The 27,990-nt window shown below is 38.3% G+C and overlaps 5 protein-coding genes and 1 non-coding gene across 15 annotated transcripts; 3 read left to right on the top strand and 3 right to left on the bottom strand.

Moving 5' to 3' along the window:
- The first annotated feature begins 1,802 nt into the window (after nucleotides 1-1,802).
- LOC105189328 (mitotic-spindle organizing protein 1) lies at nucleotides 1,803-2,681 on the top strand. The gene is made up of 2 exons (XM_011151372.3): nucleotides 1,803-1,963; nucleotides 2,349-2,681. Exon 2 carries the CDS (start codon nucleotides 2,371-2,373, stop codon nucleotides 2,611-2,613), a length of 243 nt encoding a protein of 80 aa, XP_011149674.1. The 5' UTR covers nucleotides 1,803-1,963; nucleotides 2,349-2,370; the 3' UTR covers nucleotides 2,614-2,681.
- A 7-nt stretch (nucleotides 2,682-2,688) lies between these two features.
- boca (LDLR chaperone boca) lies at nucleotides 2,689-4,618 on the bottom strand. 3 transcript variants are annotated; one of them, XM_011151366.3, is made up of 6 exons: nucleotides 4,401-4,612; nucleotides 3,918-4,145; nucleotides 3,677-3,751; nucleotides 3,399-3,559; nucleotides 3,048-3,192; nucleotides 2,689-2,962 (listed from the first exon to the last, which is right to left on the bottom strand). In XM_011151366.3, exons 2-6 carry the CDS (start codon nucleotides 4,074-4,076, stop codon nucleotides 2,897-2,899), a joined length of 606 nt encoding a protein of 201 aa, XP_011149668.1. In that variant the 5' UTR covers nucleotides 4,077-4,145; nucleotides 4,401-4,612; the 3' UTR covers nucleotides 2,689-2,896. The 3 variants fall into 3 exon arrangements, with proteins under 3 accessions (XP_011149668.1, XP_011149670.1, XP_025156969.1); XM_011151368.3 differs by having other exon boundaries at nucleotides 3,918-4,014; nucleotides 4,401-4,610; XM_025301184.1 differs by having other exon boundaries at nucleotides 2,798-2,973; nucleotides 4,401-4,618.
- A 1,210-nt stretch (nucleotides 4,619-5,828) lies between these two features.
- LOC105189327 (DNA ligase 1) lies at nucleotides 5,829-11,068 on the top strand. 3 transcript variants are annotated; one of them, XM_011151369.3, is made up of 9 exons: nucleotides 5,836-6,088; nucleotides 6,435-6,622; nucleotides 6,715-6,927; nucleotides 7,127-7,308; nucleotides 7,662-8,035; nucleotides 8,269-8,888; nucleotides 8,994-9,469; nucleotides 9,734-10,029; nucleotides 10,156-11,068. In XM_011151369.3, exons 2-9 carry the CDS (start codon nucleotides 6,491-6,493, stop codon nucleotides 10,350-10,352), a joined length of 2,490 nt encoding a protein of 829 aa, XP_011149671.1. In that variant the 5' UTR covers nucleotides 5,836-6,088; nucleotides 6,435-6,490; the 3' UTR covers nucleotides 10,353-11,068. The 3 variants fall into 3 exon arrangements, with proteins under 3 accessions (XP_011149673.1, XP_011149671.1, XP_011149672.1); XM_011151370.3 differs by having other exon boundaries at nucleotides 5,840-5,945; XM_011151371.3 differs by lacking the exon at nucleotides 10,156-11,068 and having other exon boundaries at nucleotides 5,829-6,088; nucleotides 8,994-9,527; nucleotides 9,734-9,934.
- LOC105189325 (uncharacterized) lies at nucleotides 11,041-12,769 on the bottom strand. Its single transcript, XR_850249.2, has 5 exons — nucleotides 12,545-12,769; nucleotides 12,387-12,491; nucleotides 12,157-12,316; nucleotides 11,461-11,628; nucleotides 11,041-11,256 (listed from the first exon to the last, which is right to left on the bottom strand). It is a non-coding gene; the product is annotated as an uncharacterized LOC105189325 (transcript).
- A 1,201-nt stretch (nucleotides 12,770-13,970) lies between these two features.
- On the top strand, nucleotides 13,971-21,526 carry LOC105189324 (Rho GTPase activating protein at 71E). 4 transcript variants are annotated; one of them, XR_003113274.1, is made up of 11 exons: nucleotides 13,971-14,294; nucleotides 14,588-14,824; nucleotides 15,834-15,894; nucleotides 15,992-16,263; nucleotides 16,355-16,556; nucleotides 16,671-16,833; nucleotides 16,920-16,997; nucleotides 17,100-17,257; nucleotides 17,361-17,488; nucleotides 17,896-18,040; nucleotides 18,153-18,342. XR_003113274.1 is itself a non-coding variant. In XM_011151364.2 (11 exons), the coding sequence occupies exons 2-11, from the start codon at nucleotides 14,715-14,717 to the stop codon at nucleotides 18,542-18,544; spliced, it is 1,704 nt and encodes a 567-aa protein (XP_011149666.1). In that variant the 5' UTR covers nucleotides 13,972-14,407; nucleotides 14,588-14,714; the 3' UTR covers nucleotides 18,545-21,526. The 4 variants fall into 4 exon arrangements, 3 of the variants coding, with proteins under 3 accessions (XP_011149666.1, XP_011149665.1, XP_025156932.1); XM_011151364.2 differs by having other exon boundaries at nucleotides 13,972-14,407; nucleotides 17,361-17,483; nucleotides 18,153-21,526; XM_011151363.2 differs by having other exon boundaries at nucleotides 13,972-14,294; nucleotides 17,361-17,483; nucleotides 18,153-21,526.
- LOC105189323 (uncharacterized) lies at nucleotides 21,415-27,990 on the bottom strand. 3 transcript variants are annotated; one of them, XM_011151360.3, is made up of 2 exons: nucleotides 27,538-27,990; nucleotides 21,415-22,344 (listed from the first exon to the last, which is right to left on the bottom strand). In XM_011151360.3, the coding sequence occupies exons 1-2, from the start codon at nucleotides 27,592-27,594 to the stop codon at nucleotides 22,021-22,023; spliced, it is 381 nt and encodes a 126-aa protein (XP_011149662.1). In that variant the 5' UTR covers nucleotides 27,595-27,990; the 3' UTR covers nucleotides 21,415-22,020. The 3 variants fall into 3 exon arrangements, with proteins under 3 accessions (XP_011149662.1, XP_011149664.1, XP_011149663.1); XM_011151362.3 differs by lacking the exon at nucleotides 27,538-27,990 and adding an exon at nucleotides 26,211-26,400; XM_011151361.3 differs by lacking the exon at nucleotides 27,538-27,990 and adding an exon at nucleotides 25,581-26,071.

Below are 27,990 nucleotides of genomic sequence, written 5' to 3' on the forward strand. Positions count from 1 at the left end.
TTATCGAATCCGATGTAACAGATCAGGGAAAGTATGAATGCGTCGCTATGAATAACATGCGTGGGCACGGAGTACTCCAAGTCAATCACGTTATACGTGAAACGTACGTATATTTAATATTATATAAAACTTACCTTTTTAAACAAAAAGGTAAAAAAAAAGGCGCCAAGTACAAGCGCAACACGTATTGTGTTATTTTTAGAAGTACCAAACTCAAATTATTTTTTTTTATTGTATATATGTGTACATAAGATTTTACAAGTAAAACTTATAACTATAATAAAACTCTGCAATACTTTTCTACTGTACAAAAGAAGTGATATATTAGAACAGTAGCGCCAACTGAGAAATTCCGACTTTTTATTCCCGGAAAATTCGTCAAACGTCAAACGAAGGGCAAAAAGTGTCGTCGCTCGCGAGCCGATCAACACAATCGGCGCGATGTAAACATTGCGGACCTCGGCGGCGGTTGAAGCAAGAGAGACTTGCCCTTGGGCATCTTTTCTTTTCTCGAAGGTTCCGGGACAACGAGGGAAATGCGAGGAGGCCTTTCAACTGTACGCGACATTGATTTACTACTTATTGATTACTGAAAATAAAGAAAATTATTCTGTCGAAGCATCGGATATTTGTTAGCTTTATGTTAATTAAAGATGTGTACGATTAGAAAATATATTAACAACTAATTGTACAGAATGTCAAAGTTGTTGTAACGCCGTTTTCGGAGAATAATTAAGGGTCATGGTAGCGTTAAAGAGTGGAATTTCATTTCATGCGAATTTTGTCTCGTTCTTATTAAATGTTAGATTATCCGCTGCGGACAATAACTCTTCTACTTTTCATTTAATATTCAATGATGATAAATAACATTTAATTGCATTCGTTTGGCTTTTTTATTTCGAAAATAAGAAAATATATACCGGGGTGAGATTTTACCCATGACAACATTAACGTGATTTTCTTTGATGCTTTTTTTAAAAGTTCAAACATTTCGTCGACTCGCGGGATATTTATAATCGGAGTCTCGTCACGTTAATTACGTGAATAATACGTGCTCCTCCGAGCGGATCGAATGCTCACCGACGGCCACTGTCAGTGCCACGAGCGAATGTCCGGAGCGGACGGGATGCTGAATTAAAAAACAAGACGAAGTGAACGGGACGCGGATAACGATACATCATGCGTCTCCATACATGTCAAATTGTTTATTATAGAAGAGACTTTGATACGGCAATATATATTTGAAGATTTAACATTTAATACGTACTTTTATTTTTTCTGCTCCTCTCCCCCCTCTCCCCCGCTCTTTTTAGACCACTGGGCATAGTCTGGCATAGAGATGGCAACTGTCATTGCAGCACGGACATAAACCGCCTGAAAATGGATGTAGCATGGACTTCCACCATATGCAGATTTTACCACCGAGACCTGAAAGTGGATGTACTATCGTAGTTCCCCTCTCAAAATGGATGCAGATGGCGTCCTTTCCCAGTGCGGAAAGTCGGTGTCGCAGAAAATGTCGTATTGGCCGCTCTCAAGTTACTCTCTGGTATTAGCCGCTCTCACGTTCCTCTGTGCCACTACATTACGTATATAACCAGAAGAGGATTGCCGAATATATTGGTTATCTTGTTTAAAGCCAGCGGCACACGGTGCTTGTTTTCGTGCTGGATTGCTTGCTGGATGAAAATACTGCGTTGTGATTGGTATATTTTCGAAGATGGATGAAAATGCACCAATCAAAACGCAGTATTTTCATCCAGCAAGCAATCCAGCACGAAAACAAGCATCGTGTGCCGCTGGCTTTATTCTACTTGTAGTAACTTGTAGCCAATTGCTATCGAGTTCGTGGGATTTGACATATTTATATTTTATGGCGGTTCAAGATTCGCAATACGAAGTAATATCTTTTTACAGTCCTATGTTTGTAATTTACTATTATAAAACTGTCTAATTTTGACGAGTAAGTATTTAAATAACATGGCAAGTAAAACATAAATTATTGTTTAATATGCTAATAAACCTTCACCTCCACAAAATTTAATCAACTGAATATCCTAACCTAAACGTTCTTATGTTTTATTTTAATTTTTAAACAGCAATATATAAGATATTCATGTTGCACCTCATGTGATATCTTCATAAAAATTTTACCATTACAGATATTGTGAGACAAATGTAAATTTGCACATATACAGAATATTTCTCCATTTTTATATATATTGTATTTAGTGTATAAAAAACACCTTGTACCTTAAAATAAAAAAAGTCCAAAACATAAGTACATTTCTCATACTTTTAACAAGGAATTACTTGTCTCAAAATGTCACTAAATATTTTGTTTCTAGAAAGGAACGTAACCGAGCCAGCATGCCAGAACCTGTGAATCACCAGGTGAATGCCGCTCGTAAGACGTTCCAAACTCTGTACCAGATTTCCAAATTGCTGAATACAAATCTAGATCCAACCACACTGAGCATGTGCATCAGGCTATGTGAGAATGGAGTAAATCCACATGCTCTTGCAGCTGTGGTAAAAGAACTTCAACGAGAAGTCAAAATAATAAACAACGCTCAGTTAGAGTCGACCAACAAGAATGATACAAATAAATAAGTACAGAAAAATAATTATTATCCTTCTCTCTTTGTGTAATTACTTATTTTATGTTAACCAATAAATCTTTTCAGATAGCATAAGAACCATTTTATTCAGTCCATATATTTTAGTAGGAACACATCTAACACTGTGCCCCTTAAATAAATTACATCACTAACAAATGTAGAAAAAATATTGTCCAAAAAAATTTCTATTTAGAAATATATAAGTAGAAATATTTAAATAGATTTAAGTAGAAATATTTGAGAAATGCTTACACTGAGACATCATATACATAATGTTACAGATCAACCCTGGTTTGTTTCGCTTTTGCAGTTTGCTTCTTTACCAATTCATCAACTGCAGCCTGAAAAAGAACTAACATTTGTTTTATTGCTCTCATTTCATACACTAATTTGAAAAATGTAAGTTTGTATAATATAGGAAACAACCTGTTGTTGACTATCCCTATAATAAGTCTGCCCTTCAAGAGTGAGATGAGATAGTTCAGGTTGCTCTAGCAAGTAATTTTTAGCATCAACAGCCTGAGAACCATCGCGGAACATGTATATTGATCTTCTAGTATCTATTGGATACCTGCATATAGTATAAATGTATATATTTTCATATATTTGAGTATATTTGATATTTTTTCAGTTCTCTTGTGATATATGGTAATAATCCAATGACCGTATTCAGTTCTCTTGTGATATATGGTAATAATCTAATGACTATATGCAGAAATCAAGTCAGCAATAACATATTGTGACTTATTAAATATTGTTACATGTTATTTATTTTACCTCTCTGCAATGATATGATTATTTTGCAAACTAGTCTGCCAAATACGCATCACAACATCAGCTTGCTCTTCTGAAATATCTTGCCTCATATCCACAAACATCATAACACCTTTTCCCTTTTTGGTTACTCTCAGTAAATTATCTGGATTTGTAGTATCTATCTATACAATAAACTATATTATACACAAATGCAAAAAAGCTAATGGATCCACAAATATATAATATATATATAAATAATTAGTTATGTGAGATTCATTGCAAACATAAAAATTTATTACCTTAGACAAGTCTATTTTTGGACTGGGACGTAAGTGCTCTGGCAATTCATCTGGTTCTAAAGGTTCATCATTTTCCTGAAATATTATATTGATACTTTGTTAGGATATAATTTTTATTATTTAAATTTTATTTAAAAGAACATATTTTTTATCAACTTAATAAAATCCTAATCTCATCGATTTGATAAAACCTAAGGTCATGCAGAGTTCATAAAAAGTCAGATAGAAATAGTAGCCTTACTTCCCACTGATCCAACAAATGTTCCAAATCTGCTTCTGTCATATCTCGTATATCCTTGTCGCGCCATGATTTCTTTTTCGGTGTATTTTGAGTGTCACTGGCCGATGTTGCAAGGAAAAAGAATATGAATAAGCTCAAAACAATTATCTTTGGTTCCATTTTGTAATAAAAAAATCACGTATCTACTTCCAATAAATTATCATAATACGCTGCGTACATCACCTAAACCTGAGAATTTAAGATGAAAAAAGATTTCAACTTATTATATATTACTATAATTTAACGAATATCAGAAATCAACAAATTCTTCTCAATTAGTTAAATATTTCTAAGTTATGTTGAAATTTACCAGCTTCAATATTATATTATATAAAATATTTTGCTAAATTTTGATAAATAAAAATGTATAAATTATGTAAAACCTAGAATAGATATTGTCTGAAACAAAATATAAAAATATTAACAAAGTTGTTAATTTATTACCTTAACTCGTACTCTTGATAGATGGCCGATAACTGCTTTATCGTCAACGCATATTGTCATAGATAAAGCACTATTGAAGACACAAAATCATCGTAAAATTTGAAGCAACCAAATATTACGGAAGGTCACGCTCCTTACGTCACCCAATAAGAAAATCTGTTCTTTATGGGCCTTCTACAATAAGCTATTAGTCATATGGTCTGTTCTTTTCAGCTGCACTACTGAACTGGTACAATAAGTTAAAGTGAGAAAAAATATAGTTGTCTCATTCTAACTTATTGCACTAGTTCCGCAGTGCAGGTGAAAAGAACAGACCAATAAGTTCTAACCAAATTGACCAACCACAGTCGATTATTTTTGAAATAATTAATTGTGTCTGGTCAATTTGCTTATAGCTTATGACTAATTACTTATTATAGAAGGTTTCTTAAGGCCCATCTATAATGCAAGAATAAGGGCAAGAGCATAGGCTTTTGCATAACACATAATGCATAACGCATAAGAGAATAAACCAATTAGTTTTATTCATTTCCCTCCTCAGGACAGAAATGAAGAACTCTGATTGGTTGATTCTCTTATGCGTTGTGTATTATGCGTTATGCAGAAGTCTGTGCTCTGGCTCTTAAGCCCTCTGCACAATGCCAGGCAATAGGTAATAAGAATAAAAATAGACCAATCACAATCGACTATTACAAGAATAATCTATTGTGATTGGTCTACTTTTATTCTTATTGCCTGTTGTCTGGCATTGTGCAAAAGGCTTTATTCTTGCAGCCATTGTAGATAGGCCTTTAAGGCTCGTCTACATTAGCTATAAAAGTAAGGCTGTAAGGTTGCAAGACACGAAATGAAATATTTTCATTCGCTGACAGCTTACGTTACAGCCTTATAGCCTTACTCTTACAGCTATTGTAGACGAGCCTTTAGAATTTGCAACTGGTAATATTTTTATCTCTTAAGGCTCGTCTATAATAGCTGTAAGAGTAAGGCTGTAAGGCTGTAACGTAAGCTGTCAGCGAATGAAAATATTTCATTTCGTGTCTTGCAACCTTACAGCCTTACTCTTAAGGCTCGTCTACATTAGCTGTAAGAGTAAGGCTGTAAGGTTGCAAGACACGAAATTAAATATTTTCATTCGCTGACAGCTTACGTTACAGCCGTATAGCCTTACTCTTACAGCTAATGTAGGCGAGCCTTTAGAAACGAAGTTTCCTATTGGATATTTGGATCTTGGTATATTAGATATCAGCGTAGTTTAAATCCATTACTTGAGAAACATAGCTGATAATGTAGAATGTCTGTAATTCTCTTCCTCTAAATTTATCAAATTTGTCGGTAATGTAGATTCTCGGTAATATGCGTAAATCATGTTTTGTGAGATTTCTTATCTTTCAATATTCGTCTTCGATCCTTCCTCTCTCTCTCTTTCTCTTTTGGCACGCGATTATATATTTATTACATTTTTTGGATCAAAAGTGCAATACATACATAACATAGATAACAGTACATTTATTAACATTGCAATCACAAGGCAACGGCATTAGAGTACGTTTTCGTATACGTAACTTCGGTGTTGTTACCATTGCTATATGTGATATTGTGAACTATATGCGCTGAGAAAATATCACGTACAATGTTTGTCATGGTTTCCTTGAGGTGAAACAATCGTATTTCATGCGTATATCGACGTATGTGAAAAATTACATACCTATTTATTTAACTTTTTTATCCCAGACCTCAGTTTTAATCACAGCGCAAACATAACCTTCAAACGCGTTTATGCAACTTATTTAGGTTCATTAGAGATCTACTTGATATAATAATGATGGTTCGGAAATACGTCAGTTTTTTAAACAAAAATTAATTAAAAATTTAGATCACTTTTAACAATAATAATTAAGAGGTTCTTTTTTTCTTTATCGGAAATTATTAGTATTTATAATATATGTAGTTATTAGTATAATAACTTTACTGTATGTATATTAACAAATTCTATCTGTAGCAAAAATTAGAACAATATTTGTATTATTCCAGATATCATTTGTAGTAATTGCATCTAAAATTAAATTAAATTGAATTTATTATCAATCATGTATACCAATGAATTTGATGCTTATGAAAAAATGGTATATGATGAGATGACTGAAAAGTCTAATTTCATCCAAGAACAACCACTACAATGTTCTATCTTATCAAAACGTGAATGTATTGGAGAAAGTCTGGTAAGAAATTCTTATTTATATTAATTCCTTTAGGTTAATTTAATTAAATATTTAAAAATTTGTATTATATATGAAATATTTATGCTTTATAGGTTGTAGGAGAAGAAATAGTTGTAGGTAGTGAACATCTATTTGGTGGGTCTGATAGTCAAGAAACAGATACAGCTATGTATTTTAATCACGATCTAGAAGACTGTAACAGAATAGATATTGAATATGAAGAATCCAATACTTCTATACCACTGACAGAAAATTCAGTTATTGACAAATGGGATTGTGAAGATGTTGATGTATCGTTGTTAAAAGTATGTGTATATATATATGTATATATATATATATGTATATATAACAAAGTCATTTCTTTTATTGGGCTGTTATTTATTACAAATAAATAGATTTCGTATGTTACAATCAAGTATATTTATATGATTTATCAATTGATTATTTTAGTTAAACTCTGATTTGTTAAATTTCATTTATATAACAGTTGAATAATGTGTGTAGGAAAGTGAGTTTAATAACATCTATGATGAGCAAGATGGCGATGAAGAAACTATTGCCACTTTTGTCACTGCAGCTGGACAACAACTGGCTTTATATGCTGTGGAAAACTCAGAAGAAATATATGCTGTGGCTCTATATGACGAATCCGGTGAACCTCCAACTAGTTTTCAATTCCTTATGAAGTAAGTAAGAAGTATGCTTATATTTATGTAAAAATAATAATATATTTTTGTATAATTATGATATCAAGGAATAGCCAGTTGTGAGAAACATTTACAAAATATAAGAACATTTTTTTACAGGTTATTTTGATGCTTCATTAAAGAAAAATCTACTTAAGTTTCAAATGAAATATCCAACATGTTTCTTTCTAATTTTTAGTTAATTTTTATTGATTGTTATTATGAAGATAAAATATATATACATACAATTAGAACTTTTTTAACTTTTATTTTCCGGTTGCAACTTTATATGAGAAATTTGCAAAGAGCAATTTTCATATGTGCTTAATATTTACTCTTAAATGTCCTTATAGGGCAGATGTGGAACGTCTCATAGGAGAGGGAGCTGTGAGAACAGTGAAAAAGCCAACACAGATGAAGAAACGATTGTTGACTACACAGTCATCAGTGTTTCTTCAAAAGGAAGATTTTGAGGAAATGGTAGAACAAGCCCAGGCAGATATCAACAACGAAATTACTACTCATAACATATCGATCGATGGCGACACATGTATAGCGCAGCAAGGAAACTACGAAACGGAATATGACTATAAAACGACTTCTCGTCAAAACTACAGTGATTCTTCCACAATTCCATCAGCATCCAATGACATTATTTATAACACAGCTGAAACCAAGCCTGATATCACCACGTATCTCTTGATGAACGATTGTCCTATGGATATCGGTACGTATAAGATTATAAATAAATATCTTAGAACAGAAACATAAATGAGTAAATTTATTTTATTTCGTAGTATATACAACTTTCTTAAATTTTTATACTCGTCATAAAAAAAATAAAAAAAATAAATTAAAGAAAGTTATCTTAAGAATAATAATTTTATAATTTTCGTTAATTTTTCACTAGAATATAAAATGAAACTGGAAAATATGTTGAAGAGAATATTTCGTTAATAGGACAAACGAACAAGAATGAAGACACCCAGAAAATTAAGGAGATCGAAGAACCAATGGAGCGTACTACCGTACAGTACATCTTGCTCGACGAGGATCAATCTGACTCAGAACTCACGTTTGATGAGATTCAAAGGACGTTGGAGAAGCTGAAGAAACCTCGTAGAAGAGAGTCGAGAAGCGCATCCGTGGATAGCGAACAATCAGATAAAAAATCGCAAGACGATTACTCTTGTATCAAACGAGAGATCTTGCGCGAAACTTCGATGGGACTTGATTCGTCATTAGAGATGGATACATCTCACTTTGAAGCACAATCTACATCGTTCACGGCACAAACACCATCGGAAAACGAATCGGATGATCGGCAACGATTAATCGACGCTTTGACCGACTCCCCGACAACAGAGAAGACGCAACCACGTCTGAAGCGATCACGCAAGCAGCAGTTGACTTCAATGAATCGGGACGATGGCGAGATAATCATCCAGCCGGCATCGATGCTGAGTGAAGAAGAATTAACTGGCAAAAAACGGGGCAGACGACGACGTTCTAGGCTGCCTCAGGTTTGCATCGAACAGCAGCACACATCTAAGAAGATAAAGCGGAAAAAACGACAAAAGGTAATTGTATTATGCATGAGAAATTGGCGATCGAGTCGCGATTAATGTCGTCCAGTTTTGTTCACTCGATTTGTTAAATTAACTTTCTGACATATTGCAACTCAGGTTGTGGAAGTTATTGATCTGGATGTCGACGAGGAAGAGCAGCAAAAGCAGAACGTGGTCGAGATTACTTTGGACGATAGTAAAGATGACAGCAAATATTCTAGCGATAAAGAGAACGAGATCATCATGGTAAGGGACTCAGACTCGGACAACGACGAAGACGATGACGAGGAACGAGAAGAAGAGGAGGAGAAACGATCTGGCGACTTGAAGCTTACTAGCATGATGCAGTGTAAACATTGCTCTAGGAGCTTCCGTCAGCGACGTGCCTTCGATACTCATCTCAGAGTATGCCAAAAGTCGCCGGAAAATGCTGTTAGACTCAACAACAAGAGGAAAGTGAAAGAACAGGTCAGGAAGCAGTACGCTTGCAAGATCTGCCAAGAGAAGTTTGACGTAGTGGTCGCCCTGGCACGTCACGTCCGTGCGGAGCATTCGCAGAGGAAGAAACAGAGAGGGGGCTCTGCTTCACAAAAGTACGGATTGATGTTTTTGATAAGAAGTACTTTTATGACAGGATCATATTCAATAGCAGTGAGTGAGGATGTTTCTTTGCTATGTCCTTCAAATTATGTTTTAAGAAAACTCTTCTGATACGAGTTGTATCGAGTGTTTCTTACTTTTACTTTTTTGAGTGTTTTTTATTTTTACTTTTTCATAAAATTACTTTTTCACAAACAGACTTCCTGATAATTTTATGAATAGATGTCGATTTACTAAATTTATTTGTTGTACAACAGGACCCAAGATAAATCTCTGACATCGGTTCAACAGAAACAATCTGAGCAAGAGGAAGAAAATGCAGACACAGAAGGGGAAGAAGAGGATGAAGACGATAAAGAGGAGAAAGAGTTGTCTGATGACGATATGGGAAAAAGGGAACTTCGCATGCTCAGCAAGGTGAAGAGGAAACAGCAAGCTGAAGAAGACTGTTCATGGGAGTCTAAAAAATTCAGATGTGCTAATTGCGGCAAATATTTCTTGAATTCTGCATTATTGGACGAACATAGTTTACAGCATGATGCCAAGAAATCCGGTATGTATTTGAAAAATCAACTCGTCGAGATAACAGAAATAATAGCTCTTGACAAGTAAATTTCAGAATCATTGATATCCTAGATTCTGTCATTCTCTAACTTGTTCATTCTCATCTTACTTGCAGAACCACAAGTGCGCAAATGTCACATCTGTAAGAAGATTATGAAGTCCAAGTTGTTGTTGTTACGGCACATCAAGATGCATAACGCACGATACAACTCCAGCTCAGGAACGTCGCAGATGCTGCGAAGAAGACTTCGTACTCGACCTAGCACGCGCATTATGTCTCTCAGAAAACGGGGTCGACCGAGGAAGTTCTGATTGTTCGTCCGACGTCAACGGCATGTGTAATACTGTAATCCGATGTACGGAACTTTTTTTAATGCGTTTTTCAGAACTATTTCTCACGCAAGCATTAGCTATCTAAATTAGTATTAGCTAATATTAATGTAAATAGTTCCGAATTATCCCGGTTACATATCCTCCTTGCATGTTGTCCATTCGCGTTTGAAAGTTACTTGTTAATAAGTGAAGGAAGTTTAACTGTTTGCCGGACAATGATATGGATGATGCAATTAACTTGTCAAAAAGGCCGCTTACAAACAACGGTGTTTAACAGAACGGAGATGATAAAATTTCAATTTCAACTTCCTGGTACTTCGGAGGAGGACTTTGTTAAGGTTGTATTTTAATTTTAAACAGATTTTCGCAAGGGAGTCAGTCAAAAATTATATGAATCTCCGATCAATTTTAACCGTGTTGTAATATCGCGGATCACTGTAAATAAAGTGATATTATAGATTCGTTACAAGCATATTATCGGCGATCTAACCGTGTATATATACTATTAAGTGAGATACGCTGATAATAGTGCAATGTCTTTTATACAGACACTGCGACGTCATCTAGTGTACTCGCTCCTATTTCCTTGTGAAATGCAATAAAATCATACGGGAAAAAACACGGAATGGCTGATGTATCTATGCTATGAAATTTACGTATGCGGAGATTTGATTAAAAACAATACAAAAACGCGATATATTTATTATCCAATTATATGATCGATATTTCCTATGAACATGCGTTGGTTCCTTCAAACGTTGATTTTGCGTTCGATTTCGCCATATGCCAGGTGAGTCTGTCCTCGTAGAATCGAATAACAACTTGAGGACACTGTACATTTGCTTCCTTGGCAGGAACCAAATCAATCTCATCTGTCCCTTTCCTGTATACATAAAATCATCTTTGTTTAATCAATTAACTGATAATTTTCTAATTTATTTATTTTCGCTTCAATTTCTCTTACTAAATGCTTGCTTCACACACATTTTATATACCATACTATAATAAGAATTCTATATATTGTAAATAATATATATAGTTTCTAGACATGTATTGGACGTGGTATATAAATAGAGTTTTCATCTACCATTGCATCAAGAACATCAACTCCCCCGTGAGATCTGCCGCACCAATAATTTTATCTGGTTCCAGTGCTCTCTTAAATCCATGCATTTCATCAGTATTCTTGGTTATCTTTTCTTTATTGTTCATCTCACAAAATGGCATAAGATGACGTAGATGAATAATACTATCACTGGAAAAAAATTATAGATCCAAAAAATTATACAATGTTAACTACTACTGTACTACAATCAGTTTAAAATAATACACTCGAACTCTACACAGTATGTCTGAAGTTTCTGAAAATAATGAACAATCAAAAATTAATATTATAAAAAGCATTTGTTTTGTTTCTAATCATTTAACATAAACTTTGACTATTTGTATAATATAAAACTGGTTTTATCTGTATCTATATAATCAGCGCATAAAACTAATTTAACAAATCTTGATATTATAACTACTGTTATAATTACTTGTACATACAGACGCATGTGCGCAAGCATGTGTATATATATAATAACATCCTATTTATATAATATAAGGAAGCTATGATTGTTAAATCAATTTAATACTAATCAAATGAATGCAAATTAGATGTTAACAAATCAATTTTGATTTAATAGTCACTATATACAAACACAAGAACAGTAACATAAATATATTATTAATATAATCTTGAGTCAATTTTATATATTAAATAGATCAAATTGTCAGTTACCTTATTTTGTGTCTCTTAGAAGCATATAAACCAATAATTAAAATTAAATTGAGTCAGAGCTTTGATCCCACAAGCTACTTGCATCATTTTTAATATTTTGGTACATTTCCCAAAGCAAAGTTTAACTACCACTCTGCTAGAAGTTTAAGTCCACTCTGTACTACAATGTAATTGTAAACTTCAAAAAATTATTTATTTGCCTTCTGAGAAAAATATTTTCATATACTTACACTATTGGGGTGAAAAATTAATATACATTTTTAGTAGTAGCTGAATATCGTTGGTTTTGTGTCATAAATTTACTAAATTTGAAACTGTTTAGACGTACTATACACCTGCAAAAATAATAAACAATAATTGGGGTTATGTTAACAACGGAGAAACGTACCAATCTTACGTGTTACACTTTGCACGTTGCATATTTATGTCGGTCATATTTAAAAATGGTTGTATGAAGATTTGACAAGATGTATATATCTTGATAAAATGTTGTCAGAAATAAAACAGAAAGACACGAAGCGTTCTTTGGTTGCACAAAGAGTTCAGTAGTTCAGTTCGGTATATGGCTTTAGATAGAAAGGTGTACCCATACGCCATTCTCCACTGCGTTAAGGTCATTCTACGATACGTGTCGTAAGTTGTAAGCCGTAAGAATTGGCGAATCACAGTCGATTATTACAAAAATAATCGGCTATAATTGGTCAGTTCTTACGGCTTACAACTTATGACACGTATTGTAGAATGACCTTTAAGCGTCGTCTACAATGGCAGTAAGCAGTAAAAAATAAGCGTAAACGGTAAAAAATAAACCAATCACAGTCGATTATGACAAAAATAATCAACTGTGGTTGGTCTATTTCTTACTGTTCACGCTTACTTCTTACTGCTTACTGCCATTGTAGACGACGCTTTAGGGCCATCATACGTAGAAAAATTTTAACCGTAACCGTAAGGTTGTAAGAAAACTGACCAATTACAGTCGATTATTATAATGTCACAAGAGAAAGGATCGACTGTGATTGGTCAGTTTTCTTACAACCTTACGGTTACGGTTAAAATTTTTCTAATTTTTCTTCTGTGATGGCCTTTAAGGCCATTGCACGTAAAAAAATTTTAGTCGTAACCGTAAGACCGCAAGCAAATTGACCAATCACAATCCAGCATCTCGAAATATACGAATTGTGATTGGTCAATTTGCTTACGGACTTACGGTTACGACTAAAACTTTTGTACGTGCAATGGCCTTTAGTTGCACAAGGAGGTAAACAATTAATTGACACTTCGTTGGGTATTTGGCTTTAGGTAATAAAGTGTACCCATACGCCATTCGCCCAATGAATTGACAGACGAAAGTGAAGATAAATCTGTGATCTTATTTTCAATCAACGAAATAAAGATATGAAATAGTCGGCAGTCGGCCAATTAACACAGTACGGCGGTTGGACATAACCAACCGGTGCAAAGGTTTATCTGGTGAATTACTAAATCTAACTAATCATTTACTTTGCGTCCAATTGTGATGTGTCGAATTCGGGGGCTGCGTTCCGATATTCAGTCGCCAGTACTGAAAATATATATTTTATGTCACATATATTACAGATTTTCAGTGCTGGCAGTGAATATCGGAACGTAGCCCTCTTGTAACTACAAGCAAAATTTCCGAAATCAATTTCGGAACAGGCTTATCGAAATAGGATTTCAAAAGAAGAAATAGTCGATTCTCGAAGAGAGTATAGAACAACGACCTATCGATCCTGACAGCCCATCCCTACCAACAGCAGCGCCAGCAGCTACCGTACAGCCATATTGATTTTTTGCTATGATTACAGGAGGTGGTGAGGCCACGGTTACGTGAGAAAATGCTAATCTCCTGGCGTGGCCGTGCGCACGCTGCTCTGAACGCTGTGTGACGCAGAGTGCGTGGCGAGAGGCGAGATGTCGACGTCCCGGCTCCGGGGCCACGACATTTCCATGGAAACGTAGACGCGGTCTACGCGGGAGCACTTGCCGCGCCCGGTGTTGCTACGCGATGTTGCCCCGTACTGTTCCTTGCAGTTAGGTTATCCACAGATTGCACTCCGTCGTAGCGATCATACCAATCACGTCCACGGGCTCCGAACGTCATCGTCCTCAACCCGGTGAGATTTCCCCACGACTTCTCTCTTGTGACTCGTTGAGTTGACGGTTGATGCTCATAGCAGCGTCGAGCAGAATTCGATGGTCGGTTCGTTTGTTATGAATAAACGTAAAGGTAAGATGTAAAGTTACCGTAGAAAAATCTCCGAGTCAACGAGTATACGACGAGGAAGTAAAATTTTCAGCGACGATACGACGTCTTGTTGAACGCAAGAATGATATAAAATTTAAACAAGATCCGGATTCGAGAATAAGTTAAGGGAAAATATTGAAAAAATATGTATTCTGCTTCCAGCCCAGTTAACAAACACAGAAGGCCTAGAATTTGGAGAGCACACGTGACGTGACATTAGAGAATAACAAGAGAGTGCAAACTGCAGTGTTAATGTTCACATGACGTTGCCATCCTTATATTTCGTACAATGAGCAGCTGGACCGAGAGAATGCATCGACGTGCCGCTACACTAGGAAATGTTGTAACCAGCTGTGGACATCCTTCCTCGGTATCACCATATCCAAGACGCCTTGAAAAGTTAGTATATCGCTTAAAAATATTATGCATTTTTCCTTTCTGTTTTGCATTTTAATTGATCCTATTTTTGAATGTACATTTTAACTAATAACATATTAGAAACATTGCATGTTATATACTTCCCTTGGACAAATATATACTGGCATGTTTTGTTGCTAGAAACTATAACAATATGTACAATAATTAGTTCCAAGAAAAACAACTGATAGTAGTTCTTGTGTTTACATTTAGTGTATATGTACATATCATTTATTCATGTGTATATAATAAATTGGAATATACATGTAATCTTTAAAGATCTTTTGATAATTTGGAACTTAATGATGCATCTTTAGCTAATGGTAAAAGAAATAAAATATCCATTTGTTATCTATTGTCAATAATATATTAATATAGATATAAATATATTTAAAATAATTTTTTGATATAAGTTAGGAAGGTGACTCCTGATAAAGATAATTTGTAATGGAGTATATTAGCTGAAGGGCAACGAGAATATATACTGCTATATCTATCTGGAAGTAAATTGGGATAATAAGGAATTTTTGAATTTTTTCACAGATGTGATAGTTGATATTTAACGATATGTCGAACAAATATTCGAAACATTCTGCATTTATGTTTGATGGTCTGAGGAGGAGTATGTAGAATTGTAAGTAATGGCAGTTTGAAAAGAATTACATGTCACGTGTTACTAATATGTGTTGATGTCTCAAAATTGCATTAATAGCCAATCGCGCAGCTGATTCCACTTAGCGACGTCAGAATAGAGATGCCATAGCACAATTTTGTATAACAAGCAGAAAATGTACCATCAGCTTCACCATGAAATTTTTAATTCAACATGCGTACTCCAAAACTGTCTCGCATTTAAGACGAAATCAGCTTTGGTCCAAATCGTGTCCAAAGTTCATGCATTTTCTTACTGTAATCTTTGGAGTCGCAATTTAATACAAAAAGTGTGTTTACTATAATAAGTAATATATGCGAATCTGTTTTGTTTCCATAGAGTCAAATTTGGGGTACCTCTTGACGAAGTGTGTAAAAACGATATTCCCGGTCCTTTACTGGTAAGTATACCGAATATCTTATCATCATCGAAAGTATATACTTTTGAAACATGTGGAGCAATTACAAGATATAATAATTTCCCTTCATTTCCCACAGGTTCTTATATTGAAATTAAACAAGGAGGCTCCACTCAGGAAATATATTTTCCGGGCACCTGGCCACCAAGCTAACATGAAAAAACTCATTCACTTCCTGCAAACTGGGCACTTGGTCAATATGGACAATTTTAGCGTTTATACGATAGCTAGCGTGCTGAAAAAATTTCTACGCAAAATACCGGGTGGTGTGTTCGGGAAAGAAGGGGAGCAACAATTGTTCACTGTAATTCAGCTGGATAGCATAGAACAACAACGGGACCAGATACATAAGTAAGTCTCTTGCAACGATTATTTGCCACGTTATTTGAATACAAAGCTCGCCTCGCCCCTCGATGACTTCATTGAGGAATTCGTTTCGCAGATTAATCACTTCCTTGCCGATATACACACAACGATTGTTGGTGCTGCTATTCGGGACATTCAGGGTAGTAGCAGTAAATAGCGAACGAGCACGCACGGAAATGTCCAGCGAAGCCCTGGGAGTATCCGTAGCACCGTCGTTTTTTCAGAGTTGCGTCAGCGACGGCAAAACTGTCAAGATGGAAGATGTTCTCAGATTTAAGGTACGCAACAGCACAGAAAATCTCTACTCTATATGGATTATATCATCACAGAGTTGAACAATCGTTTCTTGTCATTGGTGAAATTCAGTAATAACGTTGACGCTTTATCTTTAGGTTGCCACACGCGTCATGAAGTTTATGATAGACAATTTTGGTGTGTCGAATCTCTTTGGCAGAGATAATTACGAATTTTACGCGCGAATAACCGGTAGAATATTAAAAGTGGAGGAGGACTGGATCTTTAGTTTTCGATATCCACCGAATACTCTCGTGTCGAGTGAGTGATATACATCCTGTATTTTCTCGCACGATTTCTCGTCGCGATTGAATCGCAAGTATAACGCGGCTCTTACGAACTTCTAGGACAATTATCGTTGGAAGCCGAGAAAACGTGGTTGCAATGTGAATGCGAGAGATGGGGACTAAAGTTTAATTTAGAATGTAAGTGGGTTTGATGGACTGGATTGACTGGATATTATAAATTTAATTATCATCCTGTATATATAAAATAATGGTATAAAACGACTGTTGATCTATGCGAAGGTATGTCGCATCAGGAAGAGTCGCAGTCAACCCCGGCGCTAATTCACATGCCAGAATCCTTGGACCTCGCTTCGTCGTTAGGCATGATACCCGAGAACACCCTGCTCGAGAGTTACACGCGCCTCTCAGTTAGTTTAGAGGAGAACGGCCTGTTCCAGGTATACCGTCTATAAAAACAAGATAAAATCATAATCATAGTATGTCGTTTGCGCATTACCTGAAGTTTTGTGAAGTAAGAAATGGACTCGTTTCTCACAACAGGCGTCCAGTCGATCGTCTAGCAACGGCAGCCATCATTCTCGACATGCGGGAATGACGTTAGACGAGCTTCGCGCGGTAAATCGCTACGCCGAGAGCACCAAGAGTCTCAGTTACCTGCCGCAGGTGAGGTAACTTGTCTTCTTTCTTCACGATTAAGTTTAGCTGAGTGATTCATTAACGTCGTCTTGATGATTGCGTGCGATATTATTACGAATTCCAATTAGCGCATTCACAAGTTAATGTCACATAGAATGTTACAACAAATGTTAAACGATCTTTCGGATATCAAGCTGCGAAATTTTGGAAATCCTCGACGATAATCTTACGTTTCAAATGTAAATCTTTTGATGGGGAATAATCAAATTCCATAATAAATTGAATAATTGGTATTAATTCTTAGATTGTTAGCTTCTCGATTTCTTTCTGTCATGTGAAGTTACAACATGTTAAATGCCATTCAAAGGAATTCACGGTCTCGAAACGCTTAATAAATGACTCATTCGTTCATTCGCTCGCTCATTCGTTCAATCTGTAGGTTCACGAAAGGCAAGCCGCACGAATGCGCACCCGATCCGAGTGGTTTCTCACACCGGTCGGAGAAAGACTGACCGCGACGGACAGCGATCCCACAGCGATACATGTACTGCGCGGTTCTAACCGGTCTTCTTCCGGCAACATCGGTAAGCGAGCGTTAAGTGATGGGGTTGAACGATCGAAATAAATGCACATATGTGCACCGTTCTTATCTAATTTGCTCCGCTGCTGTGATTGCAATCGTCTCGCTTTCCACAGCCACAGGTTTGAGCGCCAGCGCGGAGTCCGTGAAGCGGCCGAGTTTGCGACGAACGTCCTCCAGGGAGAAGCAACGGCTGCACCGCAGCTCGTCCCGCCGCAACAAGGAGAACGGTGCGAAGGCACGCGCAGCAGAGGCGGCATGCAAATCGCGCTCCTTGGAGACAATGAAGACGAAGATCGTGCGAGTGGTGACAGTGGAGCAACCAGTCGAAAAGAAGATCTTGGATAACAGCCGTGAGATCATCGAGGAGCGCCCTGTCAGGGAACACGCGTGCACCGCTGCTACCGTTCGCGGCGGGAGCGGCGACGGCACTATCGGTCCGCAGGATTGTACCGAGATGGACGTGCAGACGTTCCACGTCACTCTCACGTACAAACCGCGAATATAGACGCATTTTAGTTTAATCACGATGTTCAAGAAAGCATCGCCAAAATCTCGATAAGCCGCCTACTATCGGCAGTTGATCTTTACACGAAGTCGCCTACGTCGGTGATGTTAATTAATATACGTATCCGGAAATCTATATTCGTCCCGTATTATCGTAAACTCCGAATATCCATTGTTCACCATCCTAATACGTGGGGACGAAATCCACGAAGTCGCGAAATTTTCTCGTTTCAACGCTATTCGCTTATATTCTCCGTAACGACAACGTCGTTTAATCGCGTCGTGCATGCAACAGTCGATTTTACGTTTGTACGATACGGCGATAATGCAGGCGTTTTATTTAACTTTAATTTCGCGAACGCGCGTGCTTTCGATTGCTCGAGTAATAGACAATGATATATATGTATATCGTGGCATTCCAAATGCATTTACTCGTTTCTCTGATATTTTATTTCGTCTCACGCGCGGAAGACGACACCGTTTTATTTAATCGACATCGCGCGCTTTCTTCTCGCACATGTTTACCGCCAATCACCCTGCACATGCCCTGTATATTTATTCTAAGCTACAAAACGATTTGCAGATGCACCCTTGGCGGAATTACTCACTGTCACGTCCTGAAAAACGCGAGTGTCACTGCAAACCGATTGAATTTGATAGATTTTTGTAAATATCATCACGTATTTTGTGCGGGAGAGCTTTATGAACCTCGACGCGCTAGCAACGCGCCTACGATACAGAAACATAAATGCAACGTCACGAGGTTGTTACATGCCAAATTAGTGATAAATGTGAGCCATCATCGATTAGATATATTATGATCGTCGTACTGTCGCATACTAACCGAATCGTTTACATAAGACTTCGCTACAATAGGGGCTAATGAGATACACAACGTAAGACACACTACTCGATATTATTCTCGTCCGCGAGAGCGAATTCTCATGAGCGAGCGAGAGACATTTACATTGTATGTTATGTTTCCTTTTGTAAATAATGACGTATACGTATGTAATATGCTACAACGAAAGTGTTCCATAAGTAAGAGGAAGTATGGTATTTGATGACCGAACGGAAAGTTCGTGCTCGCACGTGACGTTTCTCCAGTCACCGGCGATATCTCATGCCACGTTAACGATGGATTAACCTTATCTTGTTACGATAGAAAAATATCGTGTAATAACTTTCACGGTTGCACGCTAATCGAATATTATGGTTCGAATACGTTGCAGAAGAAACTTATTACAAGATTCATGTAACCGCGAAGAGCGTCACGACAGCGAGTACTTGCAACAAGAAAAAAGCACAAAAGAAAAGAAAGAAAAGAGACATTTTCATTGTCCGTTCGAGGTTTCGCAATCTCTATTCGTGCGGTAGCTACTATCGAGAGAGAGAGAGAGAGAGAGAGAGAGAGAGAGAGAGAGAGATAACTATGTAAATTATAAATTATTATATTTATGGCTGTATGCGTGCGAGCGTATAGCATGTAAATATTTAATATACCAAAAATGTAAAGTGTGTTATGATTATAATTATTAGTGGATGTAATGTGTGTATGCGTGCGGGCGTACGCACGCGCGCATGTGTGTGTACACATATATATATAAGTGTAAACGCGAGAAAGTATGTACGAATGTAATTGATATCATAATCGAATTAATCGGTATTAAATTGTCGATGTCGTCCCCCGTCGCGACAAGGGACTTCAAGTATCGAGCAGAGGAAAGAATATGCATGCCCAAATGATGAGACACGCGATTAGGAAAAGCATCAGCCTCAAACGAAAGCTATCCCAACCGACCACGATCACCCGCGATGTTGCACCTCCGTCGCTCGCTGCTGCGATGACTGAAATATAAAACACGCGATCAAAATATCCACCGGTGCGCGATGTCTGACGATGGTGAGATAGGAATGGATGGACGATCACGTTGTCGTCGTTGTCACTGTCGTCCCACGTCGGTTTCAACATGCCTCGAAGCTGCTGCTGTCGCATCTGCGCTTCTCGATCCCGCGTGCCAATCGGTTGGACGCTGGTTGTTACAGGCTGCTGCTTGTTCTCGACAACAATGTCGTTTCCGACCGCGCGAACCACCGTGGACCGCGACTCGCCAAAGCGATCATCGTCATTGTCATTATTATCATTATTATTATCGTCATCGTCATCGTCATCGTCATCATGTTGTTTCGCGAGATACATGTTCGATCGTGCGCAGTCAGTTGTATTTTTCAACGACGACAATTTCACCGTGATGTCTCGGGGGAGAAGAAGGGAGTACGTTTAACACACATCAATGCTCTCTAAGAAGTACACTTAAATTGTGAATAATAATAAAATCGCGCATCGTAAGATGAAGTGAAACAAATATCTTCAACGGCCCTTGCGTTCTCTCTGTTGATGCGAGAACATTGATCAAAAATGAATGAAAAAAATCGTGAAACATCGCTTCTTGTTGCGGCGTACGATTGGATTAACAAGATCAATCTCAGATTCATTCTCTTCTTCTCTTCGTATCACGGTCGTCTCCAACTTTCGTCTGTTAGTTTTTGCCAAAAAAAAAAGGAAACAAATGCCACGGAGCATCATTAATCTTGATCAAGAAGTTCGTTTTTATCTTTTTTCTTTGTTTAATTAACGTAAGTGTCTTATGGGAGGAAGGCGAACGAATTTTTTGATCGAACCGATGTTTTATATAGAATTACTAAAAAGAACACAGGCATATATAGCGCAATTTTTAAATATTAAGGATCTTCAGTATTATTCGTAACTCAGTATAAAAAAAATTTGTAGTGTTTTTTAATTTTCTAACAGCGACAACAAACTTCGTTTGGAACCTGTATAGCAGTAAAGGGTTAATTATTCTACATGTATTACATATATAACAACCGTATTTTACTCGAATATTTACAAACGTCGCAAATATTTAAAACAATACGAAATATACAATATTACAATCCGATTTACAGAGACGTTTACGGCTAATAATACGGAAGTCCCTCCGATTCTCCTTCCGAGATTACATCCTTCCTGAACTCCGGACTGCAGATTTCATTGCGTCTCGCCGATAAACTCGCCGGGTCCCGAACGTAATACCACGTATGATCGCACGTTAGGTTAGTATGTTCTCGAGTAATAATCCTCTGTTGGAAGTGCTCGGATAGATTATCTTACGACATATTCTGCAGCATGAGGCCATCGGAAGATTCTACATCGTGTGTCTCATCATCTCTTTCTCACATGGAAGAAAAAACTGTTCCAGCATGCGAGTAACGCGCAAGAATCGCGCAGGACTAGCCAGGATCGTCAGTCGTCATCACAGGAGACATAAAGCCACGTTCATCGCGGGATCATCATAATGATGGTGGAAGCTGTAAGAGATCCAGGCTTGCAGGACCATAGGACCTGTGTAGCAACCACGCACACACACACACACGCACGTAGCAATCACACGTTGATGAAGCCACGTCGGTCAGAGGTCACAGGATCTGATACTGGTCCAGTAAGGTGTACACTATGACCCACAGCAGGAACGCCACGATCACGGACACTAGGAAGATCGTCTTGAGCGTGTGCCAAGGACTCTCGAGTCGCGGTTCGGCCCGGCTCTTTCGCACCTTGCAGCTGCCGTTCTTGCAGGGAAGCTCGCCGGTGCGCGGCGATGTTGTCGACGGCAATGTAGACGTCGGGACGTTGTTGGTGGGTAGCGTCGCGATCACCTGTACCTCGCCTAGTTCAGTTTCGCCGGCGTTGTGGCGCATTTCTGTTATCTTGGTCGATTCGAATCTCGATGGCGGATCTACCTGTAAGACACGATTAACGATAATTGTCTTTCGCGTTGCTTTTAGTTTCATTCGACAACAAGCACTTTCGACGTACTCGTCGAAGCAAAGAATTCTCGCTCAAATTATCTCCGAGAATACGATGCGGGAAAGAGAGAGAGAGAGAGAGAGAGAGAGAGAGAGAGAGAGAGAGAGAGAGAGAGAGAGAGAGAGAGAGAGAGAATTCTGCTCATCCGATCACCTTCGATAACTGAAAGAGGTATCCTGGGTATCGACGAGGGTATAAACGGGGACATATGTTATCGTACAATGTCGTTGCTCACGAGAAAGAAAAAGAAAAACTTAGCAGTCCGAGAACAAATAAGCAGACACGATGTCTGCAAATGTATACGATCAGTCGGATAACACTTATCGTCTGTCCGTGGTTTCCTGGTGGAGTCCGTAACGTAGTGAATTTTTATCTCAGTGTACATTGCAGACTTTTCTACTTTTCCAGCAGAATCGGGACAGAGTTCCCGTACGAGAGAGGAGTCCCGCGAGAATTTCGAAAGGAAATACTCGACCGCACGAGAGTAATAGAAGGTGAAAGGAAGGTACGGCGACGTTATTACGCGTACTTGAGGAATCCGGCTTTTCGAGGGGAAGGGACCTCGCTGCTTCATCGACGATACCGCATACACTGTACTCACGATCGGTGACACGTATATGTAATTCCATATGTACCTGAGCAACGGTACCATCATCATCTATCACGATCGATAATGCGCGTTAGTCAGTCTCGACACTCGAAGGGCGCAAATGGAATACAGTGAGAAAGTTGGATACAATTAACAGCATGCTGTCCGACTGAATGTGCCGTTTTGTTAACCCTTTCACTGCTGAATTAATTTCTCTTGAGGAAATTATTAAAATATTTGGTAGTCCCACGTTTTTTAGGTCGCTGATTACGAATCTAAAGTCAGATTTGCAAAATTCAAAATGGCAGACTCAATATAGCGATCATAATGTATAAAATTAATGAAAATTCCAATTATTATTGATGGTGTATGGGTTTTTCGGGTCGCCGATTACGAATCTGAAATCAGATTTGCAAAATTCAAAATGGCGGATTCAATATGGCGACCATAATGTGAACGAAAGTGATAAAAATTCTGATTATTATTGATGATATATAGGTTTTTCGAATCGCTGATTATGAATCTTTTGAGTAAAATAATATTGATAGTATGCATAAGATGGAGATACAGAATGAAAAAACTAGGAAAATAGAGCTAAAAAGTGCAAAAAAATCAAATTTCGGCCGTTTGTGTAGAAATATTTGTTTATAAAAGAAAAATCTAGCCTGCAAAAAAATATACTGAAAAAAATATATGTTTTTGTACGTCAGAAACGTCAGAAAAATATTTGATGAAAATTTCAGACCTCTACATTCAATACTCTCCGAGGAATCGATTTTTCCCTAAAAAAACATTTTTTTCAACTTTAATTTGTTATAAATAATCACAAATGAATAATTAGGTATAAAAGCGTATTGGAGTATGTTGAACAGCTCTATTCAGTTATCTGGAAAACTCAAATCCCCGATTAGTTCTTCAAAATTATGTAATTTACAACGCAAAATTGAAATTGAAGAAAAGGTGGGAAGTATACTTCCCACTAATAATGAAAGGGTTAAGCTTTCTGCAATTGCCACGACTCTGCTAACGTCTTCTTCCATACTCATAAACTCATAAACTCTCAGCAGCTGTCCTGCAGTTAGAAAATACAAAGAAACATGAACATTTGTCCTTTCTCTTCTAAAATACAGATATTATAAATTCCTATATTGCATTTGAATTTTTGCATCTAATCGCTACATTGCTGTTATTGCATCCAGCTCCTCATTTTGTTTCTCACATTGATATCTCACACTGTCACAACATTCTGTGTAGAAACGCTTATATCGATTCGAAGGTTCGGAATTTGGAATTGCCGTCTGGACGACTCACGTGTACGTGTGAGCCAATATTTCCCGATCGAGCTGCGCTTTTTTTGAACTCATTACGTTAACACGACTTTCACTACGTCGATCGCGTCGTTCAAGGATCGTAAGGACAGTCAACGACCTGAGGAGATCGACGTTACCGCCGTCATATTTCAGCGAGCCCCTACTTTGTCAGGATTTAATCGCTTTCTCTGATAACACCTCCCGCCGGGATACAATCGCCGGCATTGTTGTGAAATAGAACAGAAAGAAACGCGACAGTGAATAAATAATAGAGCCGCATTCGAGCCGGAGAGCGTAATTTCATGAAAGATTCGTTTCAGACAATTTCAATAGCATTTGTATTGTAATATCAGGTCTCTCTGTGGGCTGTGGCTTGTATCGGTTTCACATCGGAGAAAAATAATGTCATCGGAAGATAATGAATAATTGGAACGGAAAAAATATGAATTTTATGCGGAAAGTAGCAAATACCTTCGACGGTGTATCTATTAATTTATTATTAATCGAACGTTAATGAAAGTAGATATTATGTTCTCAGCATATTGCAACCAGACGATTCACGTTTGCGAATTCAACGTGGAATGCGAGAATTGATTATCAACCAATATAATATGTGAATAACAATATAATATGTGAATTTTTGTACTTTTGCTTGTACTTTCTTGTACTTGTAATTTTTGTACCTCACTGTCGTGTTTCGCGACAGTGAGACACGATAATACGATATATCTGACCCAACGTATTACAAACACCGCACAAGTTTGCGAAGCTTCGACGAAGAGGAGGATTACCCATTTTTAATCTGTAATCTGTATGATTTCTTGACAGGGATCGCGACAGTTCAGTATACATACTGCTGATGCGAGACAAATTGGAACGACGCGTTTCGAAGACAGTTATTACATTCGTCGCGGTTACATTCACCTGCTCGAGCAAATACGACGAGAAGATGGATCACGGAAAATAATCGATGTTTGTCATGTAACGACAAAAACGGGACCATACGCTCACACTTTCTGTACACATATCGCGGGCCTGTACAAATCTCCTTCCGCAGTTTCACCGTCGAAATCGTGTGCGCATGTTGTGTGCCGTTGCAAGCGCGCTTTCTAAAAGTAATACGACCACACACAAGTACGTTTTCGAAAGCGCTTCTTCCTCCGTCGAGGAGTCCGTAACGGTGCGAGATAAGATATATTCAATTCCGTCGCGCGTGGTCGAGGCACGAAGACGAGGAGGAAGAAGCTCCGCTCATGTAAGGTACACTCACGTTATCGCGCGTGAATCCATACTTTACGGCGCGGCGTTCATCCGTGCTCATATTTGACGTTTCATCGTGTCACACTTCGGATTCTACGCGAGCTGTCACACCTGCGAGAAAGGCGTTCCCTCCGCTTCCTCAAGCGTTAATCGCACCTGTCGCACGTTATCGCTTTTGGAGAACGCATCAATGGCGACTGCTACCGCTGCCTGCTACTCCGCCGTAGCTCGCTCACGCGATTCACTATAGGAACTGACCAGTTAAACGTCGAGCGCAAGTTATAATCAGTGCTTATCAACTGCGACCCCTGACCAGCCGGTTAATGCCGGGATATGCCCCTCTTACTCCTCTTTCTTCTCCTTCTCTTTCTTTTCCTACGAAGGGGGCACGTTTCGCCGAAGATTTTCCAGTGACGATCGCGTTGCTTCCGCGCGATACAAAACTATATGGCGAGATGCAAAAATATATTCTTACAAATTAGGTGACAAACGTTTTCTTAAATACGCGCACAATAAGATGGACAGAGACACGTATATATCTTTTTGGCACACCGAGGAATTGCGGTTACGACACGTTTCCGCGTTATGTACGATGTACGTAATAATCATCGCTACCTTGCGTAACTATCTTCTAGATTACCTCGCGCAACAACAGGACATCCATGAGGAGCACGGTCAACTCCGTGTTATCTTTAATACGGCGACAAAGACCCGCATGACACGCGAAGAATTCGACCGACAATAAATCACGATTACGAGCCTTGTCTATCCGGCGAATCTTGACGACTCTTGGCGTGATAACACGCGCACGTGTTGAAGTGAGCCATCTCATAAGAAAAAAAAAAAAAAAGAAACTAGTAATATTTGTTGTGACCTTGGCCACGTACAGGTGACGTGGAAACATACGGTTGTGCAACACCGACGAAATTCATGAGTCATTTGTACATGGCGTTCGATAGAAATTACGTTGTCTCTTGTTGTTCTTTTTCCGCTTGCTCGCGCGTTAATTCATAGAGGTCCTTTCGACCATTCGATTATTAGCGAACGCAATCTCGATAGATTTAGATTTGCTCGCTAAACTAAGCAGTATGCACGGGGGCGTCGTCAGTCCCATCTTGCTCGAGGAAAAGAAGAAAATATGCCGAACGGGCTCGTCAAGGCGGTCAAGGCGTACTTGTGCCTAGTGATAGACTTCGGTACATCCGCGTACGACGACCTTTAAGGCACTTACAATTTACTCTTTGTACGATAGAATTTGCTGCTACATTCCAGCTCCCAGCGACGGCGAAGGACACTCCTGGATGTACCGGAATGGCGCATCGAAAAATTGAGCGCAGAAACTCAAGGAGCTCCGCATTAAGCCCCTTGCACAATGCCAGGCAACAGGCAATAAGAATAAAAATAGACCAATCACAATAGATTATTCTTGTAATAGTCGATTGTGATTCGTCTATTTTTATTCTTATTGCTTGTTGCCTGGCATCGTGCAAGGGGCCTTACTATCGCTTTACGTGACTAACTAATAAATACCGATGATAAGAAATAATGCGATACTTTTCTGTAATTTAATGTAATTCTGCAAATTTATTTCGACTATTAAAATAAATGCTGCACGAGTATATCTAGCGGTGCACATCACGTGTGCGATGTAAAGCCCTAAACACAATGACAGGCAACAGGCAATAGGAATAAAAATAGATCAATCACAATAGATTATTCTTGTAATAGTCGATTATGATTGGTCTATTTTTATTCTTATTGCCTGTTGCCTGGCATTGTGTTTAGGGCTTAACTATCGACGAGATAATTTATAAGTAGAACGCAAAGAAATGTTGTCAGTCGAACGTTGTCGGCGGTTGTATTTTCGAATGATAATAAGGTGGTCGTCGTCAATGTTGACAGGCGAGTGTCCGCGCGACGACGACAGACAAAAACAAAAACCACGGCCGTGTTTGCTATTTCCTCACCTGATGCACCTGTTCTGGTCGCCAGGTGTGCTTGAAAAAGCTCTGGAAACACCTCATATTGGTAGTTCCACCACTTCCTGGTCGGTCATCGCTTCATTATTTGTACGGCTATTATTCGTGAATGCGCGATGTTTCCCTCTTCTGTTTTTCCCTTCAACCCGATTTATACACCGCTCGTGCACCGATTGTGAACACGCAGCGTGCACCGATTGCGAGGCCGTCCAACAGAATCTAGTTGCATAGACGAGAGAGACGAGTCAACGCTGTGTGGACGCGAACACTGAATTCTAGACGAGTCGAGATCAGGCACATCATCCTCGGATCGAGGATCGGGAACTGCGTTCGCCGCTGCGCGTTCGCCGACTAATGAAGAGAAAACTCGCGGGAGAGAGAGATGCTGCCAGCGAAAACACGCCAGCCGCTGCTCCACGTTCCTACATGGTGTTGCGCGAA

Source organism: Harpegnathos saltator, unplaced genomic scaffold (assembly GCF_003227715.2).
Source record: "Harpegnathos saltator strain DR-91 unplaced genomic scaffold, Hsal_v8.6 scaffold403, whole genome shotgun sequence".
NCBI lineage: Eukaryota > Metazoa > Arthropoda > Insecta > Hymenoptera > Formicidae > Harpegnathos > Harpegnathos saltator.

Excerpts from the sequence above, each read along its gene's own strand:
- LOC105189327 (XM_011151369.3), top strand. The coding sequence starts at position 6,491 with ATGTATACCAATGAATTTGATGCTTATGAAAAAATGGTATATGATGAG. Across the intron at positions 8,036-8,268 it reads CGATTGTCCTATGGATATCG|GACAAACGAACAAGAATGAA; the intron begins GTACGTATAAGA and ends TTTCGTTAATAG. Across the intron at positions 9,470-9,733 it reads GGGGGCTCTGCTTCACAAAA|GACCCAAGATAAATCTCTGA; the intron begins GTACGGATTGAT and ends GTTGTACAACAG.
- boca (XM_011151366.3), bottom strand. The coding sequence starts at position 4,076 with ATGGAACCAAAGATAATTGTTTTGAGCTTATTCATATTCTTTTTCCTT. Across the intron at positions 3,752-3,917 it reads ATTTGTTGGATCAGTGGGAA|GAAAATGATGAACCTTTAGA; the intron begins GTAAGGCTACTA and ends ATAATATTTCAG. Across the intron at positions 2,963-3,047 it reads ATAGGGATAGTCAACAACAG|GCTGCAGTTGATGAATTGGT; the intron begins GTTGTTTCCTAT and ends GTTCTTTTTCAG.
- LOC105189328 (XM_011151372.3), top strand. The coding sequence starts at position 2,371 with ATGCCAGAACCTGTGAATCACCAGGTGAATGCCGCTCGTAAGACGTTC.
- LOC105189324 (XM_011151364.2), top strand. The coding sequence starts at position 14,715 with ATGAGCAGCTGGACCGAGAGAATGCATCGACGTGCCGCTACACTAGGA. Across the intron at positions 14,825-15,833 it reads TATCCAAGACGCCTTGAAAA|AGTCAAATTTGGGGTACCTC; the intron begins GTTAGTATATCG and ends TTGTTTCCATAG. Across the intron at positions 16,557-16,670 it reads AAGATGTTCTCAGATTTAAG|GTTGCCACACGCGTCATGAA; the intron begins GTACGCAACAGC and ends CTTTATCTTTAG.
- LOC105189323 (XM_011151360.3), bottom strand. The coding sequence starts at position 27,594 with ATGAGGTGTTTCCAGAGCTTTTTCAAGCACACCTGGCGACCAGAACAG. Across the intron at positions 22,345-27,537 it reads GACCAGAACAGGTGCATCAG|GTAGATCCGCCATCGAGATT; the intron begins GTGAGGAAATAG and ends CGTGTCTTACAG.